This window comes from Apis cerana, linkage group LG5 (assembly GCF_029169275.1).
Source record: "Apis cerana isolate GH-2021 linkage group LG5, AcerK_1.0, whole genome shotgun sequence".
Lineage (NCBI taxonomy): Eukaryota > Metazoa > Arthropoda > Insecta > Hymenoptera > Apidae > Apis > Apis cerana.
In genome coordinates, this window is record NC_083856.1 from 7,649,238 (window position 1) to 7,671,134 (window position 21,897).

Here is a 21,897-nt window from a genome sequence, read left to right on the forward strand (position 1 = left end):
AGAAGAAGATGGACGGAGCTTGGGATAGAGATGGAGAAAGAAACGGAAGATGGAAGATGGAAGAAGAAGGATGGAGTAATAGGCGAAGAGAGAGGGAGAGAGAGAGGCTGTTGAAAAGAGAGAAAGTTCTAGCATTGAAGCATGGTAGCCCGCGGTGCTGCGCTTCGTGCATTTAACATTTTCGAGCCAATCGCGTATTAGCATAATTACGTTTTGCAGGGAAGAAAAAAAGAACTATCTTCTTGTATCTCTCTCTCTCTCTCTCTCTCCTTTCTTCTTCCACTCTCGAGTCACAAGTCTCCCCGTTTCGCGTCGATCTTCGACACTGCTCTTCTCCCCTTTCTCCCGTCTGTCCTACGTAAGATACACACCACACGGTATATACGTGTACGCGTTATCGCCTGTTAGAGAGCGGTAAATTTCTTATGGGGGTATTATGCGGCGCATACCAACCGAGATTCATACAGGAGGACATCCTCGGTCTTAGCTGGCTCGCGAACTGGTTCTGTATACTTATACCTAGGACTGTGGGGACATCCGCGCGCTTCCTCCCTCCTGTTGTTCCTCGAGGCTGGTTTTCGTGGACGTCCCGATGGGCGGGACATCCGGGTCGACTTCCAAGGCTGTTTTACCCCCTTTGCCCGCCATTTTAATATCTCTGCGACTGGAGTACCTTCGATTTTTTCGAAGATTAGAAAAGTGGATCCCGGATTTGCGACTTAACAGAGTCGTCGATGGAATGGAAGAATGAGTTATAGGGTGTAAAACTGCGAAGGTTGATCGTTTACGGACGTTTCACGTTCACAAATTTTGATTTTTGAACCCCGACAGAGTTTTACTAAGTCCAAGTTGCGTATATTTGTGAAAAGAAAAACGAATATCGTTGGATAGCGGCGAGATTGAATACGAAATTGATTCATCGAATTGATATATCGAACGAATACGAGAATTGCGAACCCCCGCTTGTCGAACCGACTGCTTTTCGAAGCGCAGGAGCGAAAACGGATCACCCCCCCCTCTCTCCGGCAAAACGTCATCGACAGCCTGTGGAAAGAGTTCCACAGTCGTTGGTAGACGCACACACACCCGGTATATATGGCTATCCTGTGCGTGCCGTAAGGGGTAGTCAGGTTGTGAATCGGGGCACGGTAGAGGAACCGAGACAGACACCCCGAAACCTTCATTACCTTCGGCTTCAAAGGAGCCCATTGTGCCGTAAATGGGGTTCGCTCCTCTTTCCTCCTCCTTTTTACTTTTTCTCCTCTTTTTTTATTTCTTACTTTTTCCTTTTCTTTTTTTTTTTACTCCTTTCTTCCCTTCCCTTCCCTTCCCTCTTCTTTTCCCTCGCTCTGTTCCTGCGTACCCCGGATCCGTTCCATTCTTCGACCCGTTTGCCTTTCCGAGACGCCGTCAACAGAGGGAAGGAGGAAGAGGAGGAGGAGGAGGAGGAGGAGGAGGAGGACACTTGCCCGCTCGTTCCTTCGTTTACGTAAATTCTCGAGTAATTTCGGGGGCCGAGTGAAAAGAGGGAAGGGAGGGGACGGTCGCGATGGTATAATGTCGCCTCGTGCGGAACCTCCCCTCGCGCGATCGAGAGGGAGGAGAAAGGGGACGGAGAAAGGAAGAGGGGACAACGGGCCGTTTAAGAAGTCTTTGAATCGAGAACTCGTTTCGAGCCCAGGGGCCCGCGGCTCTCTGCCCCTCGTCGTCATCGTCGTCATCGTCGTCGTCGTCGTCCTCGTCGTTGTTGTTCCTCTTACCTATACCCATCCGCGCGGATCGAACTCTCTCGTGCTCGAACATCGCGTGAACCGAAAAGAAAGGAAATTTCGTCGAATCGTTTATATATTTCATTCTTGAACAATCATAAGATCAATAAGAACCATCCTTCATTTCTCGTACGACATCATCGTGAAACGTGAAAATTTCCGGTGACATTTGAAGGGGGGAGGATGGAGAGATCGATAAAACCATCTGGTTTCGAAAAATCCGGGGAACAATTTCAACGACTTACGAAGCGACACTCGAAGGAGCACCGTCCGCGCGGAGCTTGTTAAATCGGCCATAAAATGGGAAATAATCTCGAGTTACAGGCAACGTTGTAGCGGGTGTATCGTGAACGCGACTCGTTCCTACGTGGCGCTTGCACGGTCGAGGGGGGGAGGGCCACTACTCTTCCGGTAATGGCCACCTTCGCTGGTGTCGCGTGTACTTCGCGGGGGGAACACGAGAAGCGTTCCGCGGAGGACGCGATGAAAGCGATACTCTTCGCGAGCGAAGCCCTCCTCCTCTCCTCCTCCCTCCTCCTCCGCCTCGCGACTTTTATTTCGGAGGAGCCGGAGGGGAGAAAATTTACGGCCGCGGTTCATCGCGGAAATTAAATACCGCCGGATAATTCCGTGGACGGAATTGTGAAGGAGGAGGAAAGGAAGGAGAGCTTTCTCCACCACGAGGTTCGAGGACGGGGAAGGGTAGAGAGGAACGAAACGGTCGAGGAGGAAACGGTGATCCTTTGAGACACTCGATATTTTCCTGGCCCTTTCTCCTCCACCGCGAACCTCCTTTCTCGTATCAGAAAATCCGAGAAGCTCTATCTCTTTCTCTCTCTCGTCCCAGCTTCGACGAATTAGATGCCAAAGAAGTGCTCGACTATCCTTCGGTCTGAGGAGGTAGGAGGAGTGTAGCGTGTCAACCGTGCGAAAGGATACGGTGTAAGAACGATCTCCGGAGCTTGAGGAAAAAAACATCGTCGTTTTTTGGAATTTTGAGCGGAGCTTGAGAAACGTATTATTCCCCCGTGGTTGTTTTTTTGATTACGAGTTACATATGTGTTAGGATCGCGAGTATCGCGTGTCTTCTAGACACGGTGTTGGAGGAACGTTGACAAAGAAGAGACGGCCGGGACCTTTTTCTCGCCGCAAGAAGAAGTTGGAGCAGAAAATGGACACGCCGTTTCTAGTAGAAGTCGAGTGCGTGTTGTCGAGGACCCGAGTTTGGATCCTGTGTCAGAGCCCGGTTAGGATGATCGGTCTGCGGTGTAGGGTGACGCGATTCAAAGGGCCGATAGATGGCAAAAACTTGCGTCCGCGGTGCATCGTATCGTGTTCTAGATCATGAGCTTCGAATACTCGGAGAGGTTTTGGTTGAACCAGCGATATATATAACAACCACCTCCCTCGTGAACCGATATGACCTATCCTTATAATCTTTCGCTCGAAAGTGAAGAAACTGTAGGAGCAAAAAAATATATCGTGCGAGTATCTGAAAAGTAAAGGAGAAAAATATATACGTATGATCGTGTGACGCTAGCCATCTTGGCGATGTCACTATTCCTCTTATTAAAATCTCGACACGATGTTTCGAGATTGGACGTTAATTTCGCTTCTGAAATTTTCATTGAAATTTACGAACCACGGCAGTCTTTCTGTAAAAAAAAAAAAAGAAATCAGAAATAAAGAGATTCCACGGTCATGCCAAGTTGGAAAAAACGATTTTTGCCGGTGATTGGGGTGTGTTCCGAGTGCGTGTACGAGCTGTAAAAAATGGCTCGATAACCGTGTTCCCGTGCGCGCACGTACACAAAGACGAGCGTGTAGGTGAACGCTTCTCAGCGTCGTGGCCCGGGCCTTCTTTCGGCGATTCGCAGGAGAAAGAGAGGCGAAAAGGTGGAGACAGAGAGAGAGAGAGAGAGAATGGGACGAGGAGGCCCCCCTCCCCCTCCTCCTTCTCTCCGTTTCTTTTCTTCGGTGAGCATTGTCGGCCGGTTCGACTCGACTCCCGGCGGATCAAATTCTAACCAGTCCGGCATTATAGCTGCTGTCCTTCGAGCTCTCTCCACCGCCCTCTCCCGCCGCCCTTTTGGTCCCGCGTTAAAGAGAGTCTAGTCATCTCGAGGAGGCATTGTGTTACCGTGGCATGGCACTTGGAAGAAAATTCTGGAGAATCTCTCCTTTAGTACTTGCGCGTACGGTCCTTTGTCGGTTTCGAGAAATCTGTCGAAGAAAAATATGGAAAATATGTGTACAAAAAAAACAAAAAAAAAAAAAAAAGAAAGAAAGAAAAAAAGGAGAGCAACTAAGGAGGTTTAAACGCGGCAACATACGATATGGCACCGTGTTTCGAGAGAGGAGAGAGCGAGTGTTGCGTCCCTGGATCGGTTTCGCGTCCGATCAAGCGTCCTCTCGCATACGCTTAACGCATGATAAACGCGTGCATTGTCTACGGTGGTGTCGGCCACGGCCTTCCACCATTGGACGGTGCCGCCTACGGCAAAGATGGCCGTCTTCTCTATTACATATAAATGCCTAATAAGAAGAACCGTGGTATAAGTATCTACTACTAGGTGGATAGGTTGCCGAGAGGCAGCCAACTCCAGTCAAGCCTCCTGTGGAAGCTTGAAAGCAAGAAGAGAGAAGAGGAGGAGGAGAGGCTAGGAAGAAAGCGCGTGTACGCGCTTGCAACGAGAGAAGATAGGCCGCGCCGCCTCGTAATGCGCCTTCTCCTCTCTCTCTCTCTCTCTCTCCCCCGTCCCCTCCTACCCATCGATTTACATATAACAAGATAAGCGTTTTTATTTGCTTTTGCTTATATAATACATTTTTTCTAAACCGAATCGAGCGACCAGGCCGAGGCGAACCTCGGTCCAGGGGCCGGCCAGGGGGCAAGGTAAGAGGGATCGGGAGGAGGATGAACCGTGAGGAGGACGCTCGAGGACCGGGTATCCTATAGGCCTGTCAGACCTCATTTGCATACATAACATTCTGGTCGACTGGACACCGGTCAGACCTCCTCGCTCCGTCTCGCTCCTACTCGGTGCAGAAGAACCGGGGTGTCTTCGTCCCTGGCTGCTGGACCGCTTCCACGGCCTCGAGATGCAACCAGCTCTCCTCTCGCCGGCTTCCTCCATCTTTGTGTATCGATACCAGCGTTCGTATCGGCCTCGCCATCCCGCGCGGCCCTTTTGGTACCCGTGGCTTCGAGGTGAAAATACCGGGTGAAACGTTTTACCCGTGCACGAACGGCCGAAAATTTCCAATTTTTTTCGATTAATCCGAAATATCGTGAACGTCTCGAGATTTCGAATAAGTTTCGAGTAGGTCAGAATATAGGTATAGGTATATCGTAATCCTAATTCGTACAGTAATGGAACTACAAGTTTTTGTTAATTGGAACGATCGTTGTTTTCACAGGTGCACGAGTTGTGCGACAACTTCTGCCACCGGTACATCAGCTGCTTGAAAGGGAAAATGCCTATAGACCTAGTGATCGACGACAGAGAGAGCTCGAAACCGCCCGAGATGGGGAACGGTTTGGACGGTGGCGGGCCGAGGAGCACCGCGGACAGCACCAGCCACACGGACGGAGCAAGCACGCCGGACGTCGTGAGTACCTCACCATCGTCGTCTTATTATCCGCACGACGCGATCACCCCCCACCATCACCACCACCACCATCACCACCATCACCACCAGAATAATAATAACAATAATAATAATCACGCCGGTATCGGCAGTGCCGCCACTACCACCCCCTTGCAACTGAGCCAAAACCAAAGCCAAAACCACCACCCTACGCCGCAGTCGAACACCACCACTACTACTGCTATTACCCCAAGTAGCGCCGCCACAACTCCCAACTCCCTAAAGCGTACGCACCAACAGATGATGATGGCAGCCGCGGCGGCATCCGCGATGGCCACCTCGCCGCACGCAGCCGCATCCGCGCCCCCTGCGCACGCGCACGCCGCCCTCGCCGCCTACCACACCATCAGCTCGGCCGTTTATCCGTGCTCGTAATAGACGACGCGACTTCCGTGCCGATACCGCGAGACCTTTTCTCCCTTTATCTCCCCCCCTTCCGTCAAATTCTTTTTCTTCTTCTTCTTCTTCTTCTTCTTCTTCTTCTTCTTCTTCTTCTTCTTCTTCGACTTATCGCGTTTTGCAGAAGAACGTCCTCACCCCGATTCTAATCACCCTTTCACGATCGCGTTTCTTCGATCGCAATCCTTCGAACGACCGACCAAACTGGACGCCCCATTTATCCTCCATCCCTTCGCTCGTTCCTTCGAAGGATTTGGTGAGATATCGTGATGAACCGTGCGTCGCGATGGTTCGATCGCGACTGACAGTGGACGCGCACCGTGGGCGCCCTCTTCGCTCGTCCTCCACGTGGCCGAGGTCACGTGTTGTGTGCACGTCCGGATTGAACGTGTGCTATCCGAACGAAAGCCGCGAGAAAGATGTGTACTCTGGGTATATAAGTCGCTCGGACGCGTGGACGGAGCTTTCTCGAGGTCGTTCTCTTTCTTCTTCTTCTTCTTCTTCTTGAAATACTTCTTTTTTTCGACCGAAATATCTTCGACCAAGCCTCGAGCAAGATCGATCGTGTCTCGGGGGTTGCAAGGGTGTCACGAACGGGTGTCTCGGGTGATGCATACGATAAGCCGCGAATTGTTGGACTGGCGCTACTTGTCGGAATTTCCAGTACGTTGCTAGCGAGTGTACCGCTCCGAGCAATCGACGAGTGTTACTCTGTTTGGCACTTGGCTGGCTTTTGAGTTCATTCACGTTACGTTTCTTTTCTTTTCTTTTCTCGTTTCATTTTCTATCATTCTCTCTGTCTATCTGTTTCCTTCTCTACCTATCTGTTGTTAACCGTTGCTCAAACAGGTAGAGAAAATTCTCGTTGTACGTTCAACGTTGTACATAAATCTATACACAAACGATCTCTGAAACGAGCATCTCTTCGATTCGTCTCGCTGAATCGAAAAATCGAAGAATCGCCTGAAAGAAAGAAGCTTCCGATTTCGCTCGCTTAGATGATTGGACGCAATCGTCGGATTATCCCAAAAATATTTCCATCGTGTTGCCCCACTTCGGAAGTAACCGTTTCGTGGTTCGCAACTTTGTTTAGGCTTCGTCGTTAGATTTCGCCGCTCGTGAATTACGTAAGATCGCGTCGTGGCCGAGAGGAAGAAAACGCTTCTAAATTCGTCCCGAGCCACAGACGCAACCAGCCAACCAGCCACGTCCGATGACATCGATTTTCGGCTAGTGTTCCGCTTTCAAAACACGTCCGGAGGTGTCCAAGCCCCTCCGAGACCGCCTTTTCGAGGTCCAACCAGTCACGATGAGCTATTATAGCCGAACCGGGGACCTTATGCAATCGATTCTGCATCTCGTCTTCGTCTTCTGGGGTCGCCTCTGTGCGCTCCCTCCTCCTCCCTGTACGCACTTCTTCTCCCTTCGGTCTTTGTCTCTTCTCTAGCACGTGGTTCCTGCGCCGCGTGCTCGCGTCGACCGCGCTTCTCCACAAATTTCGTCTCTTTCTCTGTCTCTCTGTCTCTATATACCTCCTCCCCGTAGAAAAATTTCCTCCTCTGTTTCTCCAAGAAAAGCAGAAAGGTCTCGAGAGGTACGGCACATTGCAGTGGTGTAAAACGTGAAAGAAACGACGGGCATTAATTGGAGAGGAGAACGGCCGCGAAGGGCGAGGGCACACGGGGTGAGCTGCCGGTGAGAAAAGAGAAAAGGAAAAGAGAAAAGGGAAAAGAGAGAAAAAAAAAAAAAAGAATCGTCAAGATCGAGGAACACGAAAGATTCTCGCGAACGAGGTGTTGATTTCTTCTTCTTCTTCTTCTTTTAAGTCATTTAGATTATATTAGATTAGCTAGGTTAGTTAGATTTCCATTCTAGGTTTTCGCCGCCGCCTAAAAGGCGTCTATCCTTTTTGAAACCGATCGTACATGATCAAGTTCTTTAGTCATATTAACGATATTAATCTCGAAGACTCGAGAGACTATATATATACATACTATACATATACATACTACGTATGTATAAACGCGTTTTTAAATATCGTTTTTTTTTTTTTTTAAATTGCGATAAATTTCTCTTCTTATAGACTGACATTGATGATATTTTTTTATTGACGGGACGGCGGAGAGGAACGGCGAATCGCGGATCGCGTTTCTTTCGAGGAACCTTCTCGCGTTTCTCTCTCATTTTCTTCGTCTTCTTCCGTTTTCTTTGCTTCTCCCTTTCTCGTTTATTCCCCGTTCCGCGGGATGTATATCTCGGCGTCGCAGATCACGCGATCGATAGTATCGCGGGCGGTAGGCGTGTTCACGACAGGCGTAATGCGCGTCTACGCGGCGTCTGCCTTCCGGATAGCCTGCGTCCAGGCGTGATGGAAGTTCGTGTCGTGGACCGCGTCGAAAAGAGAAGAAAAATGCAAAAAGAAAAAGAAAGAAAGAAAAAGGAAAGGAAAAAATAGAAAGGGCAGAGAGGAAGGAAAGAGAGAGTGTAGGGAGAGAACGTGCGAGAGAGCGTGGCAGAAAGATAGGACGGAAGGTAGGACGAGTGAAAAGAGAAAAAAGAAAAAGAAAAAACGACGAGAGAGAGAGAGAGAGAGTGAGAGACGTTCGCTCGGGTATCGGGTATCGTCGCGAGCGATTGCTGAAAATTCATTGCTGAAAACCGAACCTATTAATCGTGATCAAGATATACGTAATAGGATGTAAGGCTTAACGATGCGCGACAAGATGAATTTTGTGTCTATTTTTAAACGGGAACTTGTTCGAGTTATTCTCTCTAATTTAATAAGAATCGCGCGTGTGAGGAATACGGGAGAAAGTGAGAGAGAGAGAGAGAGAGAGATGGTGCGATCGAGTGAGTGTAGTGGATGGATGAAATATTTCACGAGAAATGCTCGTGAAAAATCGTTTAGCGATGATAGACGTAAATAGTTTCTAACTTATTAGTAGCTTTCGATTAGTGGTTACCGAGCAGAATGAGTAACTGATCGTTCTAACATGATTGGGTTGAAGAAGGGCACGAGGGACGCTAAGTTGTTAACCCTTTGCACTCGAAGATTCTTTTCGAGGAAGTACGATCGATGTCAAATGAATGATGAAAATTAACTTTCGAAATTAACGTAAAAAGTGGACTTGAATTTCTCTGCGTGTCACTGCGTTAACATTATTTTTCTCGTTTAAATTAGAATTGAAGAATTCTACGAGGAATAAATTACTTTTCAAAATACTTGGAAAGTTTGGAAGATGGGATACTAGGTTCACGAGTGCAAAGGATTAATTCTATTGCGACAGATCGACGATTTCATCCTGCTTAAGTCACCTCGATAGATCCTCCATCGTTTAAAAAAATTTCCTTTCGATAATAATATTCCATAACAATGCGATCAACGAACGTAACTCCAAGCTTTCGGATCTATCGATATCTTAAGCAGGATTGGACGATCGCGAACGCGGTTAAAAATATTTTCTCGTGTGAAGAGAACCATATTTATGTACGATACGAACCGCGTGAAGAAAGAGCGAAGAGAGAGCCGAGAGCCGAGCGAGATGCCCAGAAGTCGTACGCGATCGAATTATCCAACCACCAGAACAACTAGGTCTCGGTACTCGTAACTAGGGAGTTGTGTGAGGTACAAGTCCTGGCCGGCAGGGCGCGCGAGGTCCACCCCCAATCCCCGTACTTAATAACCCTTGAACATTGCTGCAAAAAAAAATAAATATATACATACATATATATGTATACGTAAGAAAGAAGTATGGTGAAAGAACGTAGAAGACAAAAAGAACGAAATTTCTCGTCTTATCCATGTATCACGTACACGGATAAGAGGGAGAATCGAGGGAGGCAAGGAGAAGGCAAGAGAAAAAGAGAAAGTTCCTAGAAATTCTGGTGCCCCCTAGAAATAAAACGAGCCTCGAGAGCTCCTTTAGACCCTGGAATTAGAATAACCTGCAACATGTAAATCAATTTATATATGTGATACACCGACACTCAGGCATATACTTAAATATTTATATACATATATTTAAGGATAACACGATTCGTTACGAATCACACGCAAGAAGATTTTTTAAGATTATTATTATACACACGTGTTTCGAGTTTTCTAATAAAAATGACACGCGCCTCTCTTATTTTTCGATCGATACAATCGAACGAAAACAAAATATAATACAGATATAATACAGATATAGATTACAAACAAATACAACACTGTTATACTGTACACGAGCAATAAAGTGCTTGCGTACTGTTATATCGCGGGTCCACACAGCAACACACTTGTCGATGACAAGGTACGTAACAGGGAAACAGGGTGAAGGGCACCAGAGCGGAGGATACGTTCTCCAAGCTTCCTCTTCTTCTCCTCCATCGAGTTCTCGAGTCAAACTCGAGCCAATAAAATTTGGCCAGCTTTGAAACCGGAGAAGGAGATTGAAAAAAAGATAATGAAACATATATATATGATATATGCAATATATTATTGTATTAAGAGGAAAATAAACAAATAAGTAAATGCAAGGGTGTGTACGGAGGTTGGAAGGTGGGCTTCGGCACCAGTCGGTCGGAACCCTAGTTACGAGTGCCGAACCTAGGGTCGAGAGACCTTGGATACCACTTGGTCTCTCGGCTTCCCTTTCATCCCCACAAGATAATGATACGACGGATACGGATGGAAGTCACCATGTCTGAAGATAAATGGAAAAAATGGAAAATCATGCTCATAATCGGTGTTTTTCTATTCGATTCTAACGATTATATTGTACGTAAAACAACGCTCAATTTTTACATACTACGCTTCAAAACAATTTTTATATGTCCCGCCACGTTTGTTCGTTATATGTACTTTTTATTATTATTATTATTAGTTTTCGACTATCGCGCGGAATTGTACATTTTTTTTTTTTGTTTGTTGCGTCTTCCATTTAAGAATCGTTCGAAATCGATCGATTCGTCGATAATCGTTTCTTTGTAAACGTTTTTTGATCGCGTAGTAGAAACGTAAATAATATTACGTTCGTTGATGCTGCGATATTTTTCATTCTTGTTTTTTGTATGTACTCTCTTTTCGTATTGTTTATTTTTTTACATTTTTTTTTTGTTTTCCTCAAACGAAAAGAGTTTCTGTACTTATTATGATTATGAAATATATATATATATATTCGGAAAGAGATGAAATATTGCTCGCTCGACCGTCCGCGCGAGGATTCGCTTCAATTACGCTTATCGAACGATCGACCGGACGCACGTAACACGCGGAGCGTCTTCTCGAGCGCGTTTCTCGAGACGAAAGTCGCACGTGCAGATGAGAATGAAACCGACGTGAATACATTGTGCCATAGGTGCAGAGCAGGCGCTCGCGCGTGCGCTCAGACTGTGTACTTAATTATCTTTAATCGGTATTCTTCTACTAAACGAAACGAATGTTCAAAGATGCGGAAAAAGTAAATTTGTCAATCGGCCACGGTCGCTCGAGAGTCGTCCTGTTGTTAAAAAAGGAGAGATAAGTTTGAGGATGAATGCTTTCTTTTTAAAAGTTACGAGAATTATTTTTTTCTGATCGTTTCGAGTATTAGTTCGAGGAGAAGGATCGTACGTTGATTGTCGATGAATTATTTACAAGCTGAAACACGGTGAAAAATTAATATCAATTGACAAAAGACAAGTGGCATTAAGAAAGAGAAAAGGAAATATTTTTTAACGTTCGATAGAAAACGATCTTTCCCACCGATCTAATATAATTTGATATAATTTTCACTCCGCTCAGATAGCGGAACATACTGCTCTCGTTCGACCATGATCGAAACGTTTCACGGAGATGCTCGGTCGATGTAGCTTGCGTTTCACACGTGCTCTGTACATTTACGTTATTTTCCACCAAGCGTGGCCAAGAAGGGAAAATTCTTCTGGCCTCGCGAGATAAACAAGGAGAATCTCGATCGGCGCGATCGATTCCTCCTTCCATCCAGGGTGAGGAAAAGAAAAAAATCGTGTTTGTTAAACGATGTCGCGATTTTTAATGTATACCACTATATCTTCTTTATTCCTTTTTTTTTTTTCCTTCGTCGAATAGCTTCTTATTTTTCTTACTTTTTTTTTTTCCTTTTTCTCAATTTTCTCGTTTCGTGCAAGATTGTTGTTAACGTTTGTCGAGACGAGACTTTGTACGAGCTTTATCGGATGAGTTTCACGAATCACGTACGAACACTTCAGAAGGTCATACACAACACGCACGCGCGCCAATCACGGATGTGCACGGTTACACACACGTAACACACGCAATTACACACACATGTACACATAGAGAGGACACGCATACGCTGTTTCAATTAAACAGCGAGGTGCATAATTATAGACGCGTGTCGAGAGAGACGAGAACATCTCCCATTCTGTGTCTCTCTCGGTACCACATCGACGGATATTGTGCATGTATGTATGTTTACGATTACAAGATTTACCTTTGAAAAAAGAAAAAAAAAACTTAGGCTTAAGGAACGATTTGGATGAGAATTTTTTCGATTACGGAGAAGAGAGAAAGAAAGAATGTGTGTGTATGTGAGAAAGAGAGAGATAGAGAGAGAGAGAAAGAGAAAAATAAAAGAGAAAAGATGGAGGGAAAAAAAGAAAAACGAAGCGACAAAACGAAAATTTGTGCAGAACATTCACCCGAACAATTGTATACGACTAGCATTACATAGCGATAATATATTACCGATAATGGATACTTGTTTAAACTATTGTCTCAATCAACGTATTTTCATTATAAATAAATGTTAGCCTTGTTGAGTTAAAAAAAGGATTAAAAAGAAAAAAAAAGAGAAACTGAATAATGAGTTAAGAAAGATGAAACAATACTATATATATATATACATATATATATATATACACATTATATATATTATTTATATATATATATATTCACTTTTTGCCCGGCAATTTCCATCGAGAAACAACCGATACCACCGAGATCACCGGCCGAGATACGAGCTCGTTCTCCAGCTCCTCTTTCCCTGTGCATGCAGAACACCTTCGTGTCCATTTTAATTAAAGCGTCAACACACACGACGGCCCTTGAGTCGTCGTCATCGTTCGCCAGATAACGCCACCAACCACCATCCAGGGATTCCTCGCCATCGTCGTCGTCGTTGTCGTCGTTGTTCTTCTTCTTGGTCGTCATCGTCGCGGTCTTCGTCATGGTGTCGTGCTCGTCGTTGTTGGCTGTGTGTAATTGCGATCGGATTTAATTAAATTCCCTCGACTCGCCGAAATCGACTCGTCGAAATCTTCCTTGCAACCACGGGAGAGAGAGAGAGAAAGAGAGAGAAACGTTTCGTTTCGACGATCTGCCTGACGATCCTGAGGCGCGAAATCGCGGGCAGAGGAACGCGATTCCTCGAATGATAAACGCGGCCATCGAGGTTTCGAGCGAATTAATTAAGCGACGCGCATAGGGATAGAAATTTCGCAGGATTCGTGGGTTTCGAGAGGCGGAAGGATATATCTATCGTTCATAGATCGACGAGACGAGGCCGAGCGGAGAAACTATTCCCTGGAGGAGGAGGAGGAGGAGGAGGAACGAGGAGGAGGAGGAACCTCGTGCAACACCGTGGACGCGACGAGGGAATATTAGGAGAAGCTCGGCCATAAATCTCGGTTAACCCTCCTCTAATAAATATTTAACCCTTTAAATTTGCAACAACCCTCGGCGCGTGTACCGATTTGCATAAGACTTCTATTTCATTTACACATCGCATAATTGAATATTTAAATTCAATTGGCCGTCGTTACGCGCTCGCTGTTCCGAGCCGCAAAACTGCAGTAAAACTTGTAACGGGGCCACTTTCCATCCCCCGAAAACCTAACCCCTCCCCTGCCCTCAGGTACGGTGCGAGGCCCAGCCGTCTCTTCCTACGAGGAACCACGTCTCGTTGCCCGCCCTTCCAGCCTCTCTGCGCCGCGATCAACCCTTGGAAACTGCTTCGAGAATATTTTGAGGGGGGAACGTTGAGGGACGGACGAAAGAACGCGTCTCCGATCAGAGGGATCGTGTCTCGAAACGTGATTTTTGATATTTTTCGTTGGTTTTTTTACGTCACGTAGTTTTTGGACGGGGCATCAAGGCGTTTGTTATTCTCGTGGATTATTCAGCTTACTTATAATAAAAAATAAATTACATTCATTTTTTTGATTAATGGCATCGCCATATATGAACATGATCTATCGCGTAACGAAAAATGAATAATACGCCTGTACGCGACTCGAAAACAAGTTTTTGCCTAAATTTATTTGAACGGATAGTTAAAAATAGAGGGGAGTAATAATAATTAATGAACTTTCATTTCATAAATGCATAAATGATGGCCCGCTCTAAGATAATTTTAATTTTGCAAAGAATCTGATTAATAATTAGTTTCTGGCTGGAGATCGATTGTTAATTCCAAACCACGTTACCACTCCTCGTACATATTTTAATATTAAAACGGTAATTACGCGAATCTAACAATAAGCCACGTTTGATCTCGCCGTGCGAAAGAATGAATGGCAATCACGTGGGCGAGCTACGTATATACGCAGCTACGTCGCGAATTTTCGACGTTCCACTGGCCAAATTAAAACCGAACCCTCTCCGGCCCCTCTTATTTTTCTCATTTCTCCCCTCCTCCTCCTCCTCCCCCTCCCCCTGCCCCCGCTTCAAAATATTTTTAGAAACGTTTCATCGGGTGACGAGCGTATATACCCGCCACGTGTCGAGACCCGTTCGTGTTTCGTGGTGAATGTCCTCGCGCCTTCTCTCCTCCTCCTCCTTCTCATCATCATCATCATCGTCCTCTTCCCTTTTTTCTTCTTCTTTTTCCTCTACTTCTTCTTTTTCTTCTCCTTCATCTCCTTCTTCTCCTTCTTCTTCTTCTTCTTCTTCGAGGTTCGTAACAACGATCTCCTCTCAAAGCGACATCTGGTGTCGCGGTACGTATATGGCCGTTAGCACTTTCACGAAAGGGATTACCATTGTCACGTTATTCATGCTAACGATGATCGGCTGAGATCGGTCGCCACGATAATCGGCGTGTCACTAAAATCGAGGAGGCGGTCATTGTGAGCGACATACTGACAGCATAATAAATTATACCTTTCCTTCCTCCTCCTTCTCCTCCTCCCCCTTCCACCATCGCCCCGTCTCCTTCCTTCCAACGTCCTCTTCGCTCCTCCACGCGCGTTCTCCACGCTTTTCCCGCATCGTCGCTTCCTTCTCCTCCTCCTTCCAAGCCAAGAGTATGTGCACCGTCGTAACGCGATACAACAGAGTCCGGCACATCCGACCCGCGACGATAATCGCGAGGACAGCAGCCGATTATATCGCGGCAAATCATTTTTTCGCCGCTGTTTTAGCGGACTTAACCCGTTTAACCGGTCGCCATCGCTCCAATTGCCACTCTGAGAAGAAATTAACGGGTTGGCGGGTACCTCTCCCTCTCTGCCAATTCGTTCGTGTGAAACGTTATTGCTTCAACGTATTGTCTTCTTTATTTTTTTATAAGATTTAAAAAAATTCATTATCATTATTATCGATCAGCAGGACAATCTGAATCTTTCGACCTGCCTGTTATATCTTCGAGGAATTTTAACTTTAATTTTCGAGAATTACTCGTATAATAATAATAATAATAATAATAATATAATAAAGACGCTTGTTGTTGCCACGAAGAATATGGCTCGATATCACACAAGGACAGGATAATTTCTGTGCCAATCGACCTGTCGATAATACGATTCTTATACCGCGCCGGCTAGTATAAAAGGGGATGAATCGAACACATGTATAATACATATTCCATTTTGCATATTAATTAAGTCGCAACGTCGATCTCTGTGTGCGTGTGTATCGAAGCCACGCCATCGTTCCCATTTCTCATCCGAGATACCCAACAATACACGTATACACATCAGTTGGCACCTACCACTTAAGCAATTTTTCACGACGATGTATGTGCCGGGACCGACGATTATTCAAAATATCCCCGAACCCCGGTTTCCTAAACCCTCGACCCTCTTCTCCGCTTCTTCAACTTTAAAATCGAGTTCGAGATAACGCTTTATTCCAAGTATTTTAAACGGCGAGTCAGATTCGCGATTCGAACATTTGATTAAGAAAAAACGCAAATGCACTCGAGTCTCTTTGAATATTAAATACGCAATTTCGTGCTTCCTCTTCTCATCGAGTGTTTCTTCGTTTCATTCGGTTTCATTTCGAAACGAGAATACCGAGTTCTTTTCAAAATAAAATTACAATTTTCGAAAATAGAATTATTATCGTTCCAAACACGTACGTCAAATGATAAGAAATATTTATTTCTATAATAACTATTAATTATCGCCTATCGACGAAGAAACGAGAAAAAGAAACGATCGACTGCTATTGTTCTCGTTTTCGCGAGAGAAAAAGAAACAAAAAAGAAAAAAGTAATGCGACGTCAAGAAATGTTATATTATACTTTCGACTATCGATCGTACCTGTGCTCGTACCAGGTAATATTCATAAATCGTCGACGAAAGCGCGGCTGCTGATGGCCGGAGCCATCGTTTTTTTTCCTCGCTTCTAAACCACAGCGGCCGCAGAAGAAAATCCGCTCGGACCGCCGCAAAAACCGCGCGATGCAAACGGTCTGGAGAGCCACGTTCCCACACCCACGCGGCCATGAGAGCTCTCCAAAGGTGTACGGCCATCGCTTCTCCCCGTTTTGAGTTCGTAATAAACGTAAGAAGGATCAATTTCAACGTTGGCCACTTCTAATCGTAGAACGATCTATTCGTGGTAAATAATCCATCTTCTCCTTTTTTTTCTTCCCTCGCAAGTATCTCTCGATTCTCAACTCTCTTCCATTTTCTTCTCCTTCGTCATCCTCCTTGCTTCGTTATTTTTATCGCCGTCCTCATCCTCGTCCTCTTCGCCATCATCATCACCTTGTTAATCGGCTTCCTCGGCCTTCCCCCCCTCCTCTCATCCTCTTTATCTCCGCCTTTATCGGTTGTCTCCATCGTCGTTGACACGCGTGCATGACGACCATCCACGGGCGTCACGTCACGCGATGTCAATTGTAAATCCACCCGTCTCGTGGAAAATTACCGATCGCGGGAGGAGGCGGTGAGCAAGTTTACTAGTCCCGCGAGTACACGTGCCTCTCTACACCTACAAGAAAAGATAAATAATACACTCGCATATCGCATCCATTTACATTCAATATCCGTTTAAATCCGACTATTTCAACGATTCTTTCTCTCTAAAATTATATATCGATCGTTATTATTTATCGTATGACTATTTTCATATAGCGAAACATTTATATGTATACATATATATACGTTACATCAACATTTCTATTACGTAATCCTTCTGATCCCCTCGATCGAAAACGAATCCTGTGATCCTGCGAATAGATCCATCGGACGTAATAACTGACGGAATAACTCTCGTGTCCCTCGAATGCGCTAGAGAGATATACTGTAATTAACGAAACGAATCTTGGAGCGATACGTCGATCAATCCTCCCCTTGAAACCTACTCGAAACCGGCAGCTTTCTCCGTGTCTTTCGAAAATTCTTCTCGAACGACCGTGGTCGCGAACCGAGGCAGGCGATAATAACATCGGCAGGGCGGCTAGCTACGTCAGCTGGGGATGTATATTTTCATAATGTAATATCGTTGCGCCACTTAGGGGTGGACTTTCTGTCGTGGAGGGTGGCCGTCGAGCGGATGCCACGCACAGCGGGCGTCAACGCGGGGGGATGGACGAAGAGGGGAAATAGAGATAGGAGGGAGACAGGAACTGGAGATCTCCAGCCCCAAATATATATATATAGAGAGACAGAGAGAGAGAAAGAGGGGGTGGAAAGTGCGCGAAGGGTGTTTTGCTGGTAATTGGTGCCAATTTAATCCTGCCCTTCGCTCGACGTGGCCTGTATTAACGGTAAGGGAGGCACGGTGGAGCCTCGACGACGAGGGTGGAGGGTTCGTGAATTCACCCTTCCCACGCGGCGGCGAAAACACGCACGCACGCACGCACACAAGCGGGCGCGTCACGGCCACGTGCTCGCCTCTCCTCCGCCAGGAGGAGGCGGGGGTCGAGCGGCGCAAACACCGGGGATGCGTGGTGGTGAGAGGCCGCTAGGAAAATATAATTAACGGTAATCGGTCGCGTATATGGCTCGGATTAACTTTGGAGGGGCGGCCGCTCCGCAGGGCAGAACCCTCCGATTCTTCGGGGTTAGTCGATCGAACGAGTTTTCCTGCGGGATTACGGGGGCCGCCTTTGTTCCGTGCGACCGCGAACCGCTTCCGAAAAATTGCACCGGATGGACGAACGCCCGGTTTCCGATCGATCAGCAGCGACGATTCCGGCAGTGTTGTGATAATGAAAAGAAAAATTGTAAACTACGTTTGTGATTATTCGAATTTTCTAAAAACTTACTTCTCCCGTGTGCGATACTTCGTGTACAATAAGTTGTAAGACACGAAAATTTAGATTTCCATAGGATTATTCGAACGCGCTTCTTCAACGACGCTTTCCAAACCTCGAAAACACGAGCGGAACGAATCCAGTCGCCCAAGGTCGGCGAAGGAAGGCTTCGAATCCGAGGGCCCCCGTCCATTGTTCCCCCGGAGTCCCTTTTTGACCGGTCGGACGGAGCGCGGCGCGTATACAAAGTTATCCGCGAGTCTTATTCGGAGGGACGAGGCTCTCCCTTGGCTGATCGGTGGGAGGAGAAAGAAAGAGGTGAAACCGAAAGGGATTCGAAACGGGAATAGCGGAAGAGAGCCAACACCGTGGAGCTGGAACGAGACGGAAAAAGGAGGAGCTGTCCAAGAGGAGAAGAGTCGAAGGGGGAGGAGGAGATGGCAGAAGATCTTGTATGCAAATTCCCTCGGTGCATCTCCGTGGGATCCTGGCGGGATCCGTGGAGGATTAACGGGCCGGCTCTCATGAAAGGAAAAGGGCGAGGAGGGTGAGCAAGTGGGAGAGAATCGGTCCCTCTCTCATCCTCTCGACCTTATGTATCTCTGCTTACTCTCTCTCTCTCTCTCTTCATCCCGAAAGAGGATCGTCGTCTCGCTGCCGGTCGTTTCGTCCTTCGATCCGCTCGGTTCGACCGAGAGGACAGCCAAATAAGAGAAGCAGCGCTCGCTTCGGCTAGAGTCCTGAGAGAGAGAGAGAGAGAGAGAAGGAGAAAAAAGAAGACGCTTCCAGAGAGCGGAACGAAGCCCAGTGGACATGAATTCTCGTCGTAGCTTCGATCCGCCTTCCGATCGCGCGGAAACTAGAAAGCGGGTGTAACAGGTCAGAGGAAGAACCTTCTTCTTCTCTTTCTTCTCCTCCTTCTTCCACTTCTTCCTCCTCCCCCTCGTCGCGTTTACGCCTTCGAGATGCGACTCTCCTCGCTCGCACGAGGGCCGCATACGCTCAGAGTATGCGGCTCCAGTCGCCGAGGCGCGAAGATTCTTGGCATCCTGACCGGTCTTTCCAATAAACCGGGGGCGGGGAGGGGGATAAAGCGTGGCGTAACGAGGAGGAGGAGAGGAGAGGGGTGGGTTGAAGGAGGTGCGAAGAAAACTATTTGCCGAGGATTTTTGCTCGATTCAACCCGTTAGATATACGATCGCGAAAGAACCGCGAGAGGGTACGTGAGCCGCCTGCTTGAGCGGGAAACCTCTCCCCCTCGTGTTCGTACCGAGCGGACACTTTATCGCCTTTCGTGCCGCGGCTCCTGCCTCCTGGAGAAAGAGGGACGAGGACAAAGGACGTGTTTCGCGCGATTTTCTTCCAAAAAAAGAATCGTGTTCGAGTGTTCCACGAACGTTTCAGTTTTTTGCCCTTTCGACGATGTTGCGTGGATACCGCCGCGGCCCCAGATCCTTCTTTACGATTTTTCTGACAGCCATTCCCGCGGTTTCACGCTCTCGCATTCCTTATTCCTCTCCGTCTCGTCCGCCTCCATCTTTTTGTTGCCCGCCCTCGACTCCTCGCCGAATCGGGAGTATCGCCCCTCCATCCCCACGTTTTTCCACGCCGACTAATCGAAATTAACGCGGCATTGCAACGCGTCCTTGTTGGTGGAACCTCTCCCGGAGAGAGAAAGAGAGGCTGGTCGGCCGCATAAATCCTATTAGGGGATCAGGTGGGACCGTACGTGCGAACACGCGCGTTACCGGTGCTCGAGTTTCGAGACGTTTCCCGTCTCAGAGACGCGAGGCACGTCTTCGCCGGGCCGGATGCATTCGGGTAAATCGAGCGATGCAGCGAGAAATCGACGTCCTTTCCACGACGACGACGACTTGCTGGGATCGGGAGGAATGGGAGGAAGGAGGGGCGCTCGATTTTTGCCCGCCATAAAGCCGCTGTTTCGTGATTCCTGAAACACCGGATTGGATTTTGCAAGCCGAGCACCACGCAGACTCGCGGAGCTTTTTTAAGCTGGCTCTGGTTTTCGGTCTCGTTAAATGGTTTAGTTTCAATATATAGTTTTAATATTTTAGCGCAAATGGATAAACGATTCGATCTAAAGGAGAAATGTCATTAAATTTTTGTTAAGGTAAACGTGTTTATCATATATATGTTTGCATATATATAATAATGGATATTTTTGAACGAAGAAACGTGTTAAATCGAAGATCATCAGGTAACAGTTTTAAAATCGTGTTTCAAATTCGTCGTCGATCGACGAAAATTCTTGCGCGATATTAAAAAGTTTCCACGTCTTGTAAGTTTCAATTAAAACCGGTTATCCATCAATTTAAACGTAAATTATCATAAAAATTTCCCTGTTTCTCGCACGCTCAGTCATTACTCGGGACGAATTAGAAGATATTTTCAGAGATTCCCGGAATAAAGAAGTTCCACGAATGAACATCACGAAAAATTTAACGAAACTCCATTTTAGCTCCCCCTCGTATCTGTCCTCGTCAAATTGTCTCGTCCCTTCGAATTCGAATTCGCTCCTGCTTTTTACATGTCGCGAATAAGCAGAAGAGCGTTCATTGTCTCGTAGATATTTCTAGAGAATCCAACGAACGCCTCTGAATTATTTTCAATGGCGGGCAACAGACAGTTTTTCTCTTCTCTCCTCGCTCGCTCGAGAAACGATAACCGTGTTTCCCAACCGAGAGCGGCTTCGAGAGAGTCACGATGAGTTCGTTTTTCGACCTCAGCCGGGCTAAATATAACCCGGTCGCCGCTTCAGAATTCGTTCGGCCTGAAAAAGGGAACGCGCGCCACGAGAATCTCGAAAAATCGACTCGTGCCTCCGCTCTTTCTCGCCTACGAAAAAATTCCTCGATCCCTTCATTCGATTTCGAATTTCCAACCCGCTTCCCGCCCAATTTTTATTACACACCAAGCGTCTCGAGTCGAGAACGGTCGAAAATCGAGCGTGGATTCCTCGTGAACACATCAAATCGAAAACATTCGACGACGATCTTTCATTTTTCGAGCCTTGATGATCTTTGAAAATTCTCCAAGTACGAATACGCTTTCGTTACCGATTTACCGTTGTTATTTTAAGAAAAATATCGGAAACTTATATATCGTTAAAGAAATTGCTGAAAATAGTCCCGTTTTCCCGTGGAAACAAATTGTGGCTCGTATTACGGAAGCATGGACCGGTGCCAGTGAATTTTCTTGTCCATGCTCGATGATGAAACTGCGCATCTGATTTTTTCCCTTCGAGCGCTACGGATCTTCGAGCTCTTCTCAACGCCCGCAAGAAAAAAGGTTAAAGAATTTTCCTTGTTCCGTCATTTTCGATTGGTTTTCGCATTCATTCATCGCATCTCGCCGACTCGTTCAATCGATCGAATTCCGCGCGAGTCGATCGTCGAGATAATCGGCGTGACTCGAGAGCCCGACGACGGTCCGGTGTTAAGTGGTACGTTTGCCCTCTGCGTGGCTCTGTCTTGTAACACGTCAGCGCAGCCTGATTTCACGGGTGGAGAGTTCAGGCAGCGCCGCGACGCGTCGCTCGTCAGCGAGGTGACGTGAGTTTCGACGTTTCGCCGCTCGTCGATTTGCATTACGCTCCGCAAAGAGAGAAA

The 21,897-nt window shown here is 46.7% G+C and overlaps 1 protein-coding gene across 8 annotated transcripts in view; it reads left to right on the forward strand.

Annotated features, from left to right (window-relative positions):
* LOC107994307 (homeobox protein homothorax) overlaps positions 1–21,897 on the forward strand; it is a 483,716-nt gene that overhangs the window by 104,719 nt on the left and 357,100 nt on the right. For all 8 annotated transcript variants that reach the window (XM_062074850.1, XM_062074849.1, XM_062074848.1 and 5 more), the window contains one exon: positions 5,190–5,381. In XM_062074850.1, coding sequence (XP_061930834.1) covers positions 5,190–5,381 — 192 coding nt within the window. The remainder of the gene's footprint in view (positions 1–5,189; positions 5,382–21,897) is intronic.